The sequence below is a fragment of the Zootoca vivipara genome, chromosome 6 (assembly GCF_963506605.1).
Source record: "Zootoca vivipara chromosome 6, rZooViv1.1, whole genome shotgun sequence".
NCBI lineage: Eukaryota > Metazoa > Chordata > Lepidosauria > Squamata > Lacertidae > Zootoca > Zootoca vivipara.
Genome location: NC_083281.1, coordinates 83,673,036 through 83,690,783, shown reverse-complemented (window position 1 = coordinate 83,690,783; position 17,748 = coordinate 83,673,036). Strand labels below are relative to the sequence as shown.

Here is a 17,748-nt window from a genome sequence, read left to right as displayed (position 1 = left end):
AGAGTAAATATAGATATGTGCATGCCCCAGAACAGCCTTTATGCAACCGCACCTCTTAATTCCCTTGTCAAAACTCACTAGTTTTAATCAATTAAAAGCCAGAGCAGGCACTCATGCAGAGACGCAACAGGCAGCCTCATTTCTGAAAGGTGCTCCTAGGAGCCTTAAGTCCAGGAATGGGCAACCTGCAGCCTTCCAGATGTTGCTGGACCACAAACTCCTTATTCCTGCCTTACTGTAACAAAGCCAAACATAGTTGAAATAATCACATACTCTTCTAATTTCCCACATCCTCTGCTCTTTCCCAGTGTCTGTTTTAAACTGTTTGTAAAAACACCACACACAGGCGGCATCAAACAGTTAAGTGATAGCCAGCTGCGTAGTTTAACTACGTGCTCCTTAGTTATCACGGCCACTGTTATAGGGAGAGGCGTCTCCCTGGGACAAAGAGGCTCATCCTATATCAATCACAAACCCATCAAGAAGCTGTTGTGTGGCTTCCTTACCGTCTCCATTTTTGAAGATGATCCCCACGTTGCTGGTGCCGCCTATCTCTTCATTGTTAAACACGATCCACAGAGGCTTCATCTTCGAGTCCATGAAAGTGCAAAGCTCCACACTAGAAAAATTGCGCACACACATAAAACCAACTGAAAACCTCCACCCACCTGCAGAAGCTTGGAAGTAAGAAGGGGTGAAAATAATAAAAAAATTTAAATGGTGCAAGATAAGTCTCTTTCCACATAGCCATGCTGTGTTGTCAAGCTGCTCTGCTGGATCCCTGGCAGAAGGAGGGAGATCTTTCTCCCAACACCTGCTGCCAGGTCCTTCAAAATCAGGGTTTCCTAAACTTGGTTCATCAGTTGCTTTTGGACTACAACACCCATCATCCCTAGCTAGCAGGGCCAGTGATCAGGGATAATGGGAATTGTAGTCCAAAAACAGCTGGGGACCCAAGTTTGGGAAGCCCTGCTTTAAAAGGCGAGGCTAGGGACCAAGCCCAGGCCCTTCTACATGCAAGGCATGTGCTCTACTAGTGACCTTAAATCCCTTCCCTTGAGGCCTAAGAACAAAAGGAAGCTGTTTTATACAGGGTCAAACCATTAGGTCCATCAAATTCAGTACTGCCTGCAATGACTGGCAGTGGCTCTCCAGGGTTTTAGGCAGCGAATCTTTCCCAGCCCTACCTGGAAACACCGATGGGTCATTCTGCTTGCAAAGAAGATGCTCTACCACTGAGCTCAGAGCCCTCCTGGGTCCAAACCATCCTAGGCCCAGATTGTGCAAAATGCTACAGCCAAACTGTTGGTAGGGGCTGATGGCTGCCAGAACTTAACTCCGGTGCTTAAAAGCTTGTACCGGCTGCATGACAGCTACTGGTTCAAATTTGAGGTTCTTCTACTAACTTATAAAGCCCTTCACAATTTGGGCCCAATGGGCTGCTTATACCCCTTGTATCCCTGCCTGATTACTGAGCCCTTCCGGGAAGTCACTGTCTGTGGTCCCCCACAAGGCTCAAGATGCATGGCTCACATCTGTGTGTTTGGTTTTGGGAAAACACTTCTGAGGAGCAACCTCCCAGCAGAGATCACACAGACCCGCTCTCCCATTGATCTTCCGACTCCTGATAAAGAACCGTATTATTCCAACAGGCCTTGTGAGTTCCCCGATTTGATGTTTTAAAACAGCATCTTGGGCTGTTTAAAAACACGTTTTTCATCTTTGTCCGGTCCTGGGCAGTATAAACTGCTGAAATCGGCAAGAAGAAATCAGCCCACTCTGAGCGAGCGCAAGCTCTGGTGCGATCTAAAGTACCCCCTTGTGTCAGCAACGGGAAATCCTTTTCAGCCCAGGGGCCACATTGCCTCCTAGACAACCTTTCAGGGGCCACATGCCAGTGGTGGGCAGGACCAGAAGCAAGAGGGGGGCGGAGCCACACGTGGTAAATTTACTCTAGCTTCGCTCCAGGCAAGTGAGAGGCATTATCCATTCAGCAACACATTCTAGCCAGGAGGATGCAAACCAGAGTTGCTGATGGGTGTGGCCTGAGAAGGGGTGTGGCCTAGGGAGAGTTCCGAGGGGGTCTGGAGGGCCACATCCAGCTCCTTGCCCGAGGATCCCCAGCCCTGCCTTACCTGACTTTTGCCAGGATGACACTGGGGTTCAAGGGAGACTGAAGGTTGGAGAGAGCTTCCAGGTAGGTCTCTTGCCGCAAACAGGTGTGCATGAACTCCTTGGTTTGAGGCTTGGGGTTCTTTAGGGCACTTAATTTGACGATGCCATTCAAGGCCTTCATCTTGTTGAGGGCTTCACTCTGAATCGGGAGGCAGGGTGAAAAATTAAATAATCTAAAACACAACCAGAGCCAAGTCAACTCATTTTGTTCTATTCAAAATATTTAAGGCGTCCAAATAAGATCCCGCTGACAGTCCATTTGGACTCTGTATGTGAAATAAACGCACCATTTAATCCGTCGGGGAAGTATTCAGATCTTTAGAGACCCTAAACCAGGCATCCCCAAACTGCGGCCCTCCAGATATTTTGGCCTACAACTCCCATGATCCCTAGCTAACAGGACCAGTGGTCGGGGAAGATGGGAATTGTAGTCCAAAACATCTGGAGGGCCGAAGTTTGGGGATGCCTGCCCTAAAAACACTTAAAAGATTTTGGTACCTTCAATAAATAATTCAAAATATAAACCCACAAAATAAAATTTTATTCTTCGGAATGAAACAAAACCTACAGTAAGAAGGAAAATTATATTTGAATGTTTTTATCCTACTTCTTCTAATCACAACAGGAAATTTCTGTGGTGCCCCTCAGTGTCTGAGGGACAGTGGACCGGCCCCCTGCTGAAAAAGTTTGCTAGCCCCTGTGCCTAAGCACATGCTTATTTTGCTTAATGATTAATTCAGCCCTGGGGCCTGCCCTGTACCAACCTGCTGGGTTGAAAAAAATGCAAGCATCCCCTTTGGACAAGCCAGCTGCTTACCTGCCTCATCAGAGATTTCATGTGGTGAGTGCTCCCTCGGCAATAAGCTTCCAGGATCAGGCCAAACCTTAAGGCCACAGATGGGACGTGCATTTCAGATCTAAGCGGGGATGGTGAGAGGAGGAAATTGACATCTTACGATTATGATGATCTTTTTTAAAAGAAATATCCTTCACCCAAAATGAGTTTCAGGGCAAAGTGTACAACAACAAAATATAATAAAAGCAAAATATCAGAAGACAGGTGTTTTTTTTAAAAAAAAACTAAACTAAGAAAAAACAAACACAAAGCAAGCCACAGACAAAGGTAATCCCTTTAAAATGTTCCCACGGAAATAACTTGTTGCTGAAAATGATAAGAATGTTGGTGCCAGGGATTATGGGGGTGGATATATTCTAAAGTTGGGTGGGAGCCACTACAGAAAAAGTCCCTGCCTATTTGTTCAAGCATATAAACACACCTCAGCAAATGAGGGCCCTCAGAGAAAGGCCTCTGCTGAAAATGCCGGTTAAAAGGCTAACAAAATTACTTCTTGATTAATTATAATTTATTGATAGTTTTATCCATCCTTCACCCAAAAGTCTCAAAGTGGGTTACAGCCACATTAAAAATACAATATTGAAATCAGTTGACACCGTTTGGGTCTTTAGCAACAGCAGCAGCAGCAGCAGCAACAAGCAGGTGGGGAGGAGATTTTCATTGGGACCACAGCTGGCCGGGGTGTGTGTGTGTGAGGAATAAGGAAATAATTAAACTCCGTATTCCTTCCCTGCCGCAGCCCATGCCACGCAGTTAACTTTTAACTGTACACTAAGTACTTCCTTACCTGAGGTGCCAGAACAGGAAGTGCCCTATTTTGCGATTGGATAAGGCCCGGTCCAACAGGAACTTGGTCAATTCGCAGTCTAAATAAGATTTGTACTTCAGCACTTGAACCAGCTGGAGGAGGTACTGGAACAATTCGGCATCTCTGCAGAAGGAGAGGCGGCAGAAGAGGAGTCATTTCCACACCACAAGTGCAGAGGCATCAGTTGACATGCAGCACAAGGCTATTGTAAACCAGCAAACCCACCTCTTCCTCCCTTCATCTATTTATTTTTATTTCCCCGTGGGGATTTTTCTGGGGTGGGTGAGGGAGACAGACGGCTGGGGCAGAAGGCACGGAGCCCGACAGCAGGAGGAGCCAGAGCCAATGACGGGAAAGGGTATGGCTGGCTGGTGTGCCTCGGACAGAAGCGTCCCATGCTGCAACATTCAGTTACAGTTCTCATAGGTTTCAACTTTTATTCCAGCAAATTTGTGGGCACGGCAGAGAGTTATGCAGACAGTTCCATAACCACTCATGACTCTACCCTGGGGTAGGCGTGGGTTAGCTTTCTGCCCTCTTGTTTGCTTGGCCCCAACCCCTTTGCTGGTTCCCACTGGGACTGGTAGGGCAGAAAAATGAGGCAAAGCAAGAATGAGGGCCAGCAGGAACCCACTCATTCTAGTTTTATCCCTATGCACTGGCTCTGCTGTGGCATGCCAGCCTCAGTGGGAGAGATAGGAAACAGAAGGCTCATTTCATCCACTTTGCTGGAGGCCTAGCTCCATCAGGCACCTCCCGTGCCCCCTGAACTGTGCCAACTGCTTAGAAACTGGTGCCTGAGTTTTGATTTTGATATACCCTCCCTCTCTCTTTTGCCTTGCGTGCCATCTTTTTCCAGATTGCAAGCCTGAGGGTAGTGACTGTCTTGTTTTGGTGGTATGTAAGCCACTGTAGGAGCATTTTTGGCTGAGGAAGCAAGGGTACAAATGCTGTCAATAAATAAATAAATGCGAGTGGACACTGGCTACATTCCACCTTTCATGTTATCAAATGGCATATAAATCTAGCCAAATGAGTAACATCAGGCAAACTTTCGTTTTACTCACGTCAACTTTTTCAGCGAGTTGACTGTGAAGGAACCCACGTAGCGATCGGGGAAGTTGAAATCCAGCAGCTCTAAGGCATTGAGAACGGGCAGCTCCGGCCAAGACTGCAACAAGTGGATCATCTGCAAAGTGGACATTTTTTTTTTAAAGACAGGCTGAAAGCAATAACATACTTGGGGTGGGAGGGAAAGAAGAAAGATTGACAAACTGGAACACGTCCAGGGGTTGTTGGAGGGTCCAGAACCTCTTTCTGCCCGAGGGCCGCATTCTATTTTGGGCAACCTCCCGGGGGCCACATGCCAGCAGTTGGCGGAGCCAGGGGAAAGTGGGTGGAGCAAAAATCAAAACTTTTGCCTTTGTACATTAGTTTGTTTGCCACACCAGCTCACAAACCCTTTTCCTCTCTCTAGACAAGCAAGAGGCATTGCTAGACACATTCCAGTCAGGCACAAAAAAAAGTCCTGTGAGGACCAAGTCCTACGAACAACGGTTGAAAGAGATGAGAAAGGAGCAAGGCCTTCTGGGGGGCTGAAAAGGCTGAAGCTGAAGTATCCTTCTAGCTACTGCAGCAGAGCATACCAGCTCAAGCACTCTGCTGGCTACCTTGTGCAGAAGGGGTCACCTTTGTCCCTTTCTCAGAGCTTGGAGGAAGTTGTGGGGAAAGGAAGTTGGTGTCAAAAACTCCACTGCCACAAACAGGAAGGTGGGGGATGCGGGGGGAGGAGGAGGAGGAGGGAGGGTAGCTGATCAAAGAGGATGGAGGGAATAACAGAGTTGCCACCCACCCTTGTGCAAAGGATGGGTTATTTTTAACTTGTTGGCTTTGAAGGAAAAAAAACTGTTTTTCCTAGCATGGCTTCACATATTCTGCTATTCTGTATAATTCTGCATCGTAAAAACATATACACATGCATAGATAGATAGATATTCTACAACCCATGTTTGGCTTGAACATCTGCGTGCAATACCTGAACGTTCCCTCTCTGCCAACTGCTGCCCTGGCTCCCAAGCAAGAACTTCTCACCTGAGCAACATCTTCATGCTTGTTCCATTTGGTTACAACCAGCAGCTTCGCCAGGGCACCCGGGTACTGGTCCCGCATCTGATGCCTCATCTTCCACACAAGGTCTTTCTCGTGCTCGTAGAGTTCGGTGTGAGATCGGCGCTCCAGAATCTCTTTCAGCTGTTGTTTCTGAACCGTTGGGATTGGTACACTATTGACTTAGCACATTTATGCCCTACTTTTCCCTTGGGGAGCTCCTCCTCCCTCCTCATCTTATCTTCGCGGCAACCCCGTGAGACAGGTTAGGCTGAGAGAGAGTGAATGGTCACACCCAGTGAGCTTTGTGGATGATTGAGGGATTCAAACTGTGGTCTCCAGGGTCCTAGGCCGACACTCTAACCCCTACACCACACTGCCTTCGCCTCCATGAATTTGTCTAATCCTCTTTTAAAGCCATTTGTGAGGGGGATAGCACGGTGTTGTGCATGCAGGCAACTGAAAATGCACTAGTTACAGGTAGGTAGCCGTGTTGGTCTGACGTAGTCGAAACAAAATTTAAAAATTCCTTCCAGCAGCACCTTAAAGACCAACTAAGTTTTTTATTTTGGTATGAGCTTCTGTGTGCATGCACACTTCTTCAGATACCTTCAGATATCTGAAGAAGTGTGCATGCACACGAAAGCTCATACCAAAATAAAAAACTTAGTTGGTCTTTAAGGTGCTGCTGGAAGGAATTTTTTTATTTTGAAAATGCACTGTTATGGAAACAGAGGTCTGGGCTGTATTAGTTGGGAACCTACTTGTTTTTTCATGCTCCAACACCCTAACCGACACGCCATCCAGTTTTAAAAAATAATATTGAAGATAATGTCTATCCTCAGGTTTTTGCAGTGTATCCAAGTCAGTTCTACTCAAGGCAGGCCCACAGAAATTAGTGGACCTAAATTAATCTTCCATTCACTTCAATGGGTCTACAAGCTTTGTTTTTTCTTTTGACGTGGCCTCACTCAGCCTCATTGGACAGCACTGAGCAAGTCTCCCTCTTTCACCCTAACCTACCTCACAGGGCCGTTGGGAAGATCAAACAGGATAACCCAATGGACACACTTGCCACAAGGAAGGGGATGTGCTGGCATTTCATTAATAAATCAGCAAAACACCAGCTAAACTGTATCCTGCACCCCAGATGATCCCAAGCGATTGAGATTCAAACAGGCTCCTATTTGCATAGCCCCACCCCCGGCTCCTGTTCCTTGGTCACGCTGGGGTGTGACGGAATGTTGAACTGGTTTTGAAAATGGATGCGCGGGAAGATGTGCTCACCTCTTCTGGGTCCTCCGACATGTACCGGGGGCACTGCCCATTCCTTCCATGCTCCATGATCTGAAACGCAAAGATAAAACAGAATGTATACGATGACATTTAAACACTGTGGTGATTATTATTACTGTAACGGCTCCATCATCATATTCATCATTTGCACATATTGGTCTTTTCCCCTCTACGAAAAGTAAACGCCACGTGATTTACAATAATGTATGGAACTATTATGTACAAAGGTTTATATGACTAATATATATACGGTATAAATATTTGTACTGTTACATTCTGCCCCAATCTCCAAGCGATGAGAGAATCCAGGGGTCCCAGATGCTTACATTGGAATTTAGCCCAGCAGAGACTGTGATGTCTTTAGGATATTTGGTTTTATTTACACATATATACAACCTGAGCGTAAGATGGAGGGGTTCGTAGCATTAACAGGATCTTGCCTCTCCATCAGGCACACAGCAAGCATGCCTCTGTCTCTCTAGCTCCCAGCCTGTTTCCAGCCCAGATCACACACAGTTTATTGCTGATTTTTATCTCTTTCAGTGTTTTAAAGAGTTATTTTTACTGATGTTATTGTTTTATTCCCACTGTAAGCTGCCCAGTCAAGCAGTGGGTAAATATTATGAAACAAACAAACAAACAAAATGCAAGCCTAATAAATCAGTCGAACTGGCAGCCCTATATGAAAATGGGATTCCACACTCAGTAATGAGAGGCGCACCCCTCTTAAAACTGAATGGAAGTGACCCACTTTTCCCACTGACTCAGAAAGCAGACTAGACTGGCCAGGGGCAGGGGTGCAAACTGACACCTTCTTACCTGTTCAAAGGACGGATAGTAGACCGGGTACAGCGAAATGCCAGGGAAGCGGATGACCAAGGCCGCGGCACTTTCCGTATTGGGGTTAGTCCGGACGGTGCCCGTTGGGTTCAGCAGCTCTCCTTTCTCATCTGGAAAGCAAGCAGGGTGAGGCTCCCTAAGAAACGTGGCGCCACCTAGTGGCCAATGATTTGGCAAGAACGGAACATGAATGCCATGCATTGTGATACTCGGCTAAGTCACACTCAGAGGAACCTAGGAAGCTGCCTCTTTCTTTTTTTTAAGTGTGGCAGCACCTACACTTTGGAACTCCCTGCCTATTGATCTCAGGCACAAGTACCTCTTTTCAGAGTCTGCTAAAAAAGTTTTTTAATTCTGTTTTTAGCTTACTGTTATTTTAGCTTTTCAGATGTCTTAAAAATATTGTTATTTTTTCGTATGGGCAATTTCATCACTTTATCTGTTTTCGTAAACCGCTTTCAGGTGGTGGTTGTCTTTTACAATCATGCGGTGTGTAAGTTTTATGAAATAAAGTAAATAATTTTCAGCCCAACTGGTCCATTGAACTAAGCCAAGCATCCCCAAACTGTGGCCCTCCAGATGTTTTGGCCTACAATTCCCATGATCCCTAGCTAACAGGACCAGTGGTCAGGGATGATGGGAATTGTAGTCCGAAACATCTGGATGGCCGAAGTTTGGGGATGCCTGAACTAAGCATTGTCTGCACTGATTAGCAGCAGCTCTCCAGGGTTTTACCCCCTGCTCTCTCTCACACACAGAGAGAGGTTTTTCCCTGAGACCAAACCTGAAGCTACCATGGGGGACTGAACCTGGGACCCTCTGCATTCCAAGCTGATGTTCTATCTTTGAGTTACGTCCCTTTCCCATATATTCTATCACCCAGGATGAAAACAACAGTGATATTAGGGAGCTGCCTTATGTACCTGGAAACGATGACCACATTGGCAGGCAGCACTCTCCAGTTTTCAACTGGTCTTGATAGTCAAACAGCATGATGTTCACCCAGGCAATTGGGCAATCCTGCAGGGAGGGTGAAGAAGATTTAGCGGGTCAGGTTCATGCAGCAGGAATAACATTCAATGACTCTGATCAAGCCACGCCTGCTGGCCATATACCCTTGCAGGCACCAGGGCTGAAGATAAGCTCATCTCCAGCACTTGCAAAAATCTCTGCAGTGCTTTAGAGACATTAGGTGACCTGCTTTCCGGGTGGCGCTGTAGTCTAAACTACTGAGCCTCTTGGGCCTGCTGATCGGAAGGTTGGCGGTTCAAATTTGCATGACGGGGTGAGCTCCTGTTGCTCTGTCCCAGTTTCTGTGAACCTAGTAGTTCGAAAGCATACCAGTGCAAGTAGATAAATAGGTACCGCTGCGGCGGGAAGGTAAGTGGCATTTCCATGTGCTCTGGCACTCGTCACGGTGTCCCGTTGTGCCAGAAGTGGTTTAGTCATGCTGGCCACATGACACAGAAAGCTACCTGTGGACAAACACTGGCTCCCTTGGCCTGAAGCGAGATGAGCGCCATACCCCACAGTCACCTTTGATTGGACTTAACTGTCCAGGGGTCCTTTACCTTTTACCTTTATTAGGTGACATATTTTCCTGGTGCAATGCTGCTTTGAAGGCCTGGCAATCAGCTGATAGTCGGGCCTTCAAAGCAGCGTGCACCAGGAAAACATGTCACCTGATGCTACTGTGACATCAGGTGATGGACAAGTGGGTTGTCCTGCCCACCCATCAAACATGGCCTGTAAGAAGGGGAGATAAGGAATGGGCCCACTGATCAGATCCAATTACCCACTCCACCCTTTTTTAAAGCTGCTTTTTTTGGCTCTGGTATGCTACTGGGTCTTCAACTTGTCTGCTTTCTTTTTTTTAAATGCACACAGAGAAAAAAATTCAAAACCCAGAGCCCAAAGCGGCTTTTTAAAAAATGAAAACAAACAAGTTCAAGAGTCAGAAGCAGAGCCAAAGCAGCTTTTAAAAACCCAGAAGAAAAACAAAGGCACTTCAGCTACTGATTTATTTTTTAGTTGTACAGTGTTTTATATATTTATATTTTCTTCAAGGGCGGGGTTGGTTTTTGTAGGAGTTGGTAAGCTGCCCATACAATGCATTCATTGAAAAGCAGGGCCCACATTTTCACATCAACTCAGAACGGCTACTGGGTCTTGAACTTGTTTGTTTAGATTCCCTCTGACTCTGGTGTGCTTTTGTCATTAGAAATTTGCAGCTCAGTCCCTTAACCTTGGAATGGGGGGGGGCAGTTAGAACTGTCAACTGGTCCAACTGGTCTTTTTTAAAAAACAACAACAACAAGCAAACACACACACACCCAAAAAAAGAAATTGCACAGTAAACAGGGACGAGGGATTAATCTGGCTGAAAACACCCTCCTCCGTTTTCTTTCGCAATGCTCGCTTCCAGCACATATCCAAGAAAATAAATACCCGGAAATATTGCTTCACCTCTCTACTTCGAACTGCCTCCCTTCTTTCAACTTCTAAGCCTTCTTAAGAGCCACCCAGCCAAAACAGCAGAAGGCCTGGCTCCTGACCAAGCTCGAAATGATGAGATCTTTGGTGGAGATGGTCCAAGAAGTGAATGACTCGGCATCTTCCGAGGAAGCAACAGAGAATAGCTGCAGCATGACTCAGCAGAGCATGATGCAGTCCAAGGGCTCAAGCCCAGTTCCTGTAAGCTTGTTCTCGCTGGATTTTTGTACATAAGGAATTTGCAACTCTCAAAAAACCTACACACTTTTTCATTTAAGGTTGTGTACACAGTTCTGTTCACTCTCCATCCAGTGCTGCTCCTATTGGTTTGTAAATGCCCCGATCCACATCTGTCCTGTTAGTTCCTTGAGAAACGTGGTCTTTGAAAATGGAAGCCATATGGACATCCACACACCTTCTCCAACCACTGGTGTGGATGGGAAGTGGCAACTTGGAAAGATATCCCACTGCACTGATGTATATAACAGAATGCAAGTGTGATTTGAAGCAGTGGGGGGTGAGGACTGACCTTGCTGCATTTTAAGCCTGCATTGTGAACCTAGATGTGGCACCAATAAGGCTACCTATCTTATCTATCTTGCGCCCTAACATGCTTTCTATCTGTCTGCTAACTAGCCAGTTTTCCACCTAGGGAGTTAACTTTCTATATTGCTTCCTAGCTAGCTAGCTTTCTTTGTATAGCTATCTTGTTCTCTATCTTTCTTGCTACCTAGCTAACCTTCTGTCTATCTAGCTGTCTTGCTAAATAAGATAGTTAACTTTCTATCTATCATCTAGCTAGCTACCCTGTTAGCTATCTGACTAACTTCCTAGCTATCTTGTTATCTAACTAAGTACAGTGGTACCTCGGTTTAAGTACACAATTGGTTCCGGAAGTCTGTACTTAACCTGAAGCGTACTTAACCTGAAGCGAACTTTCCCATTGAAAGTAATGGAAAGCGGATTAATCCGTTCCAGACGGGTCCGCGGAGTACTTAAACTGAAAGTACTCAAACCGAAGCGTACTGAAACCGAAGTATGACTGTATCTATCTTGCTAACTACCTATGGGCAATCATTTAGATCAAGGATATGGAACCTATGGTCCTCCAAACATTAGACCAGGATTTCAGACCAGGCTTGTAAGCCCGGGTTTTAAAGATGGAGGTAAAGGAGTGCAGAGAGAGAAGCAGGAGGGGGTGGGGGAGGGGGGAACTCAGTGAAAGGCAGCAAGAAACGTCCACTGAATCACCTCCTGCCCTTATACAACTACTCAGCTCCACCCAGCCACATCCTTTGCGGGATGCTATCACACTTTAAAGTGATCGCTGTGTCCTAACATAGATAACAGACTCAGGTTGTAAACAACCAGAGCCACACTTTGGAGAAATTGACCTGCTTCACCCTCATCTCCCGCATCCACATGGTTTGTGGCGCCCCAATTCTAAGACCTCCACGGAATGGAAGTGGAAAGAATCTTGAAGAAGAGGAAGAAGAAGAGGAAGAGGAAGAAGAAGAAGAGGAGGAGGAGGAGTTTGGATTTGATATCCCGCTTTATCACTACCCTAAGAAGTCTCAAAGCGGCTAACATTCTCCTTTCTCTTCCTCCCCCACAACAAACACTCTGTGAGGTGAGTGAGGCTGAGAGACTTCAGAGAAGTGTGACTAGCCCAAGGTCACCCAGCAGCTGCATTTGGAGGAGCGGAGACGCGAACCCGGTTCTCCAGATTACGAGTCTACCACTCTTAACTACACCACACTGCCCCACACTGGCTATGAAGACATAGCATAGAATTAACAGCTTCAGACAGTGCCTGAAGGAAGAAATACACCATTTGGGGAAGGTTCTTACATTTAAAAAATATATATCTCCTGCAAGAAGAAAGCGAATTCACCAGGGAAACAGGTTTCAGCCCTCTCCCCTGCTGATCTAGTTTTCTATTTGCAGGGTGTTTTTAAGAGGAGGAAACTCTCTCACACACAACCAGCAGTGTAGTAGTGGTACATTCCACCCTGCCACTGCAAGACTGCACCACCTCGTTTGGTTGTGTGGGGTGGATCCAGACCAGTGCAGTGAACCCTAGGAGGGACTTACAGCTTTCTTTGACTTCTTCTTGGTAGACCTTGCCTTCTTGGCTTTCTCCACCACGGCGTAGAGCGCCAGGCACAGCCGGGCCATGCGAGGTAGGTCACAGACGTTAATCTCAAATTCAAGCCTCTGCCCCCACACGGGCTCTGAGCAGACGTTGACTTCAGAGCTGGACACCATCTTGCAGAGCATCTCGTGGCCGTGGTACAGGCCCGCCTGGACCACCAGCTGAGAAAGGGAGATGTAGGAGAAGGGTGAGCCAAGCCATCCAACCTCACAGCTCTGTGCATGCGTGCGCCATGCGCTCAGCCCATGTGCGCTTCAAAAGGTAACAGGTAGAGAAAAGAGTGGACAAAGGAAAATGACACAAATCCGTCTCTGTTGCTTAGTAAACAAGGCAGGGGGAGATACTTCATCGGCCTGCATTCCAGCTGAGTTGCTGCTGGCAAAACTCAATAAACATACAGTGGTGCCTCGCTTAACGAATGCCCTGCTTAACGAAATTTCTGCTTAACGAAAGGATTTTTTTGAGCGGAGGTTGCCTCGCTAGACGAATTCGTTTTATGAAAAATTCGTCTAGCGAATCGCGGTTTCCCATAGGAATGCATTGAAATTCAATTAATGCGTTCCTCTGGGCAAAAGAAAATTCAAAAAAAATTCAATGCATTCCTATGGGATTCGCTAGACGAATTTTTCGTTATAAGAAAAGACCCGTGGAACGAATTAAATTCGTCTAGCGAGGCACCACTGTATTGCTCTATAGTGGTGATAACTGCCAGTCAATGGCATCAGGTCGGGCTCCCAGCAGAAATACAAAGCACCCCAAGGGTCATGTAGTCCAACATGCTACAACGCAGGAATCACTGCTACAGTATGTTATATGATTATGTTTCGATTGTTAATCACTTCAACTTGGGGACAGACCATAGTAGCTCAGTGCGTAGAGCATCTGCTTACATGCAGAAGGTCCCAAGTTCAGTCCCCAGCATCTCCATGGAGAGCTGCTGCCAGCCAGTGTAGACAGCACTGAGCTAGATGAACTAATGGCCTGATTCCGGACAAGGCAGCTGCCTATGTTTTATAGAAATGGAAATAAATAAGTAACAACCGGTTGTGTCCAGTGCTCGTCCAACTCAAAGCCGATCCAATTACATTAATGGCCATGGCGAACTTTGGCACATGGGTCTACTCTAACTTAAGCTGAACAAAACCCGACATAAATAAACAATAGTACTCTTTGTAAAGTACTCTTTGCAGGCAATGCTGATCAACGGGCAAACTGGGTTTTAACTACTGGTTTTAAGAGGTGTTCTGATATATTTTTAATTAATGTTTTCAGCCAGCTAGTTTGGTTTTATTCCTTTGTATTGTATAATGTCATTTTAAATGTTGGTAGCCACTTTGAATCCCAGCCTTGGAGGAAGATGGGTAATAAATACATTAAATAATCACCATCATAATACGGTAATGCCATTTTTGACTGCTCTTCAACCTAATAAAAAGAACTACAACCCTCCCTGCTAGCAGAAAGGTAGCACCTTCAAGAAGCAAAGTTCCAGCCTCCCCTGCACCTTGCAGAGCCAATTTTCTACATCTATGAAGGTGTCAGCATTTGTGGGTTGCTTTCTTTGGTCTTTTTTTTTTTGGCTTTGTATCATGCAGGAGCACATTTTTTTAAAAAACAAACAAACACCCAAAAACCAGTGATCTCCCACGCAGCCAGAAATTTCTAAGAACTCTCCTTCTGCAGAATGCTGATCAGCAACCCTCCCCTTTCCTGTAGTGGGAAGCCACTGACACCGTCTGAAGAGCTGAATGAAAAAGTCTCATGTAGGCTGGTGGTGGCTGAGAGGAGAAGTCAGCACATGACTTCTGCCTTTTGATCTCAGCATTTTTAAAACAACAAGCAGTAAACAACAAGGCAGGAAGAGGAAAAAGCAGTCACAGAAAGTCTAGCAGAAAGAAAGAGGGGGAGAGTACCTTCATCCGTTCATCAGCATTCACCTTACTGCCCTGCACCAAGTCGATATAGTAAGGCTGCTCAAGTGACCACAGAGAGATGGAGTTGGGCTAGCATGTGGGGTTGGGGAGGGGGGAGAAAAGGGAGAGAGGTAAACATCACCACTAAAGCATAGGAGGCAACTATCAGCCAATTTATTTAGCTAAGCTGGGAAAGCTATACACCAAGCATTGAGATATATTTAATTTCTGTTATTCTGTCCAGACTTTATTACTCTGATCGCTACCCCAACCCTTCCGTCGAGCTATCACGGGATGGCTTACAGGAGGCGGTGGGGAAACTTTTGCTGTCCAGGGGCCACATTCTCCTGGGCAAGTATCTGTGGGCCACATGCCAGTGGTGGGCGGGGCCTGAGGCAAAAGTGGGTGGAGCAACAACTGTGAATTTTACTTTTCTGGATTCGGCTGGTTTCTGCACACATCCCACTCTGGCCTCCCATCAAGGCAAGAAAGAGGCATTGTCAGAGTCCAAGAACTGACTCCAGGTATACCCAAGAGAGATGCGGGCAAGGAGGGAGGTGTGGCCTGGGAAGAGGTCTGAGGGCCACAGGCTGAGGCATGGAGGGCCACATCCAACACCCAAGACTGAACTTCGCCACTCCTAGCTTACAATGATTTTCTTTAACCTAACAACTACCCTGTGAGGTAGGTCAAAGCTTCAAAACTTCCTGCAAACGCTGCATCATTTCCACGAGTAAAAAATTAAACCCAGGTAATCCAGGCCAGTGAAAATGTCATATGGACTACAAACTTCGCATGTTCCGTTTCAAAGACGGGAAAACCACAGTGTCTGGACATGCCTTTCTCGCTTGTTTGTTTATTACGGCTTACAGCGGGTGGCGCTGTGGGTTAAACCACAGAGCCTAGAGCTTGCTGATCAGAAGGTCGGCAGTTCGAATCCCCGTGACGAGGTGAGCTCCCATTGCTCGGTTCCTGCCCCTGCCAACCTAGCAGTTTGAAAGCACGTCAAGTGCAAGTAGATAAATAGGTACCGCTCCAGTGGGAAGGTAAACAGCGTTTCCGTGTGCTGCTCTGGTTCGCCAGAAGCGGCTTAGTCATGCTGGCCACATGACCTGGAAGCTGTACGCCGGCTCCCTCGGCCAATAACGCGAGATGAGCGCCACAACCCCAGAGTCGGTCACGACTGACCCTAATGGTCTGGGGTCCCTTTACCTTTTTCTTGGGGACCGGAGGAGGTTTGGGGGACGCTTTTGAGGGATGAGTGATCCCATTGGTTTGTTCTTCGCACAGAGCCATGATGGAAGCGGAGTGCACCATTGTGAGATGTGGCAGGAGGCCACGGTGCAAACAGTCACGGATGTACTGCGGGAATGGATCAAAGGAGATTAGCATATATACGTAGCAGGAGCTCAAAACGCTAAATGTATGAGAGGAGAAAAGGAGTTGCAAGGCTACAGGAATTGGGAACGGCGGCCAAGTCAGGGTGGGAGGCCCAGATTATGTTCTCAGAGAAAAGATATAGTAATTACAGAATCCTGAGAATCTCATTTTTTAAATAAAAAACAACAACCACATTTCTAGCCCATATGAGAAAAATGCTGAATTCCAATCCACTACCCCCCCCCCTGAAATGACAGAATGGTGGGTACCTGTGCACAGGTATCCCTAGCACAGAAAGAGCTTGCACTCCTCTCTATGGTCTCCTTCCCAGTGTCCCCCAGTGAACTAAATGGTTCTCCTTGTGATCACTTTGGTGCACATGTCAAAATAAATAATGTCAAAATAAAATAAAATAAATTTTTAAAATAGATAGAGTATAGGAATAAATCAGAGGCTTGCCTTGCTATAAAAATAAAATAAACTGGACATGTATATTTTTAAAGGCAGGCCAAGTGGAGCTGGGAAAGATTCCTATATTAAATCTGAGAGAGCTGCTGCCAGTCCGTGCAAACTGCACTGAGCTCAATGGTCTGAGTCAGTAAAAGGCAGCTTCCTGGGTCTTAAGATAGGGGTTGTAGCTTAGGGATACAGCATCTGCCTTGTGTGCAAGATGTCCTCGGTTCAATCCCTGGAATCGCCAGATAGGGCTGGGAAAGTATGGAGAGTCTCTGTACACAGTACAGAGCTAGATAAACCACTGGTCTGGCCCAGTGGCTTCCCAAACAGGGTCCTCCCAGAAAGCGAAAAGCCCATTCTGCTCAGGGAACTAATATCCTTTGCCTTCTCTGCCCTTTCCCAGCTAGTCAGTGAGACAAAAGGTAGGGGAGGGGAGCACACACCTGGAACTGGTAGAGAGGGTAGTTCCCGTACAGATATTCACATTTCCCGTTAACCTGCAGGGTGTATTCCTCCGGGCTATTCATTCTTTGGTGCCGAAAAATTGTGGCTTGCTTCTTGACAGCATAGCTCATCAGTGTCACGGGGAATTCCTTGGGAGAGATCTGGAAGGTGAAACTTTCCTGCAGGGAAGGAAATATAATGAGCAAAACACAGGAAGCTGCTCTACCAGGGAGTTATGGCCTATTCCCCTGCAAAAAAAAAAATTATGACTCTAGTCCTCATGGTTCTCAGTAAAATTCCAGAATTAAATAGTATATTAGTAGTAATATTAATTAAATTTGTATACTGCCCTTCATCCATAGATCTCAAGGCAGTTCAGAACATAAAATTACAATATAAAAAACACAAAATACGTAATAAAAATAAGTACAAAACGAAACCAATAATCTTATGATTTGTCAGTATATAGACAGCACTATCAATCCATATTTTATACATTGTTTTATATTTTTTATTTTTTATTGTTATTTGCTGGTGCATTTTATAATGCTAAGTTGCTCTGAGAGGCTTTTTTTCTTTGTAAAGTTACTAACAAATAAATATGATAATAAAAAAACTGTTGTCTATATGCTTATCTATAGATTCCACACAGGGAGTCTCTCCCAGCCCGACCTGGAGATGCTGGGGATTGAACCTGGGACCTTCTGCATGCAAAAGCAGATGCCTGACCACTTATGACATAGGAAGCTGCCTTATGCCGCACATTTTCCTCACTGTTTAGGCCCTGCTTCCCCCTCTCTGTTTCCCCTTATGCCAAATCTTATAT

General features: G+C 46.1%; 1 protein-coding gene across 3 annotated transcripts in view; it reads right to left on the bottom strand.

Moving 5' to 3' along the window:
• Positions 1-17,748, bottom strand: part of PIK3CD (phosphatidylinositol-4,5-bisphosphate 3-kinase catalytic subunit delta) — a 38,097-nt gene that overhangs the window by 7,448 nt on the left and 12,901 nt on the right. For 2 of the 3 annotated variants that reach the window (XM_035119821.2, XM_060276227.1), the window contains exons 5-17: positions 16,922-17,101; positions 15,855-16,004; positions 14,643-14,732; positions 12,669-12,890; positions 9,005-9,101; positions 8,061-8,191; positions 7,233-7,292; positions 5,931-6,098; positions 4,907-5,028; positions 3,819-3,962; positions 2,993-3,092; positions 2,136-2,314; positions 507-619 (exon numbers count right to left, since the gene is read on the bottom strand). In XM_035119821.2, coding sequence (XP_034975712.1) covers positions 507-619; positions 2,136-2,314; positions 2,993-3,092; positions 3,819-3,962; positions 4,907-5,028; positions 5,931-6,098; positions 7,233-7,292; positions 8,061-8,191; positions 9,005-9,101; positions 12,669-12,890; positions 14,643-14,732; positions 15,855-16,004; positions 16,922-17,101 — 1,756 coding nt within the window. Of the gene's footprint in view, positions 1-506; positions 620-2,135; positions 2,315-2,992; positions 3,093-3,818; positions 3,963-4,906; positions 5,029-5,930; positions 6,099-7,232; positions 7,293-8,060; positions 8,192-9,004; positions 9,102-10,547; positions 11,638-12,668; positions 12,891-14,642; positions 14,733-15,854; positions 16,005-16,921; positions 17,102-17,748 lie in introns of those variants that run through there. The other variant, XM_035119824.2, reaches the window with a different exon arrangement.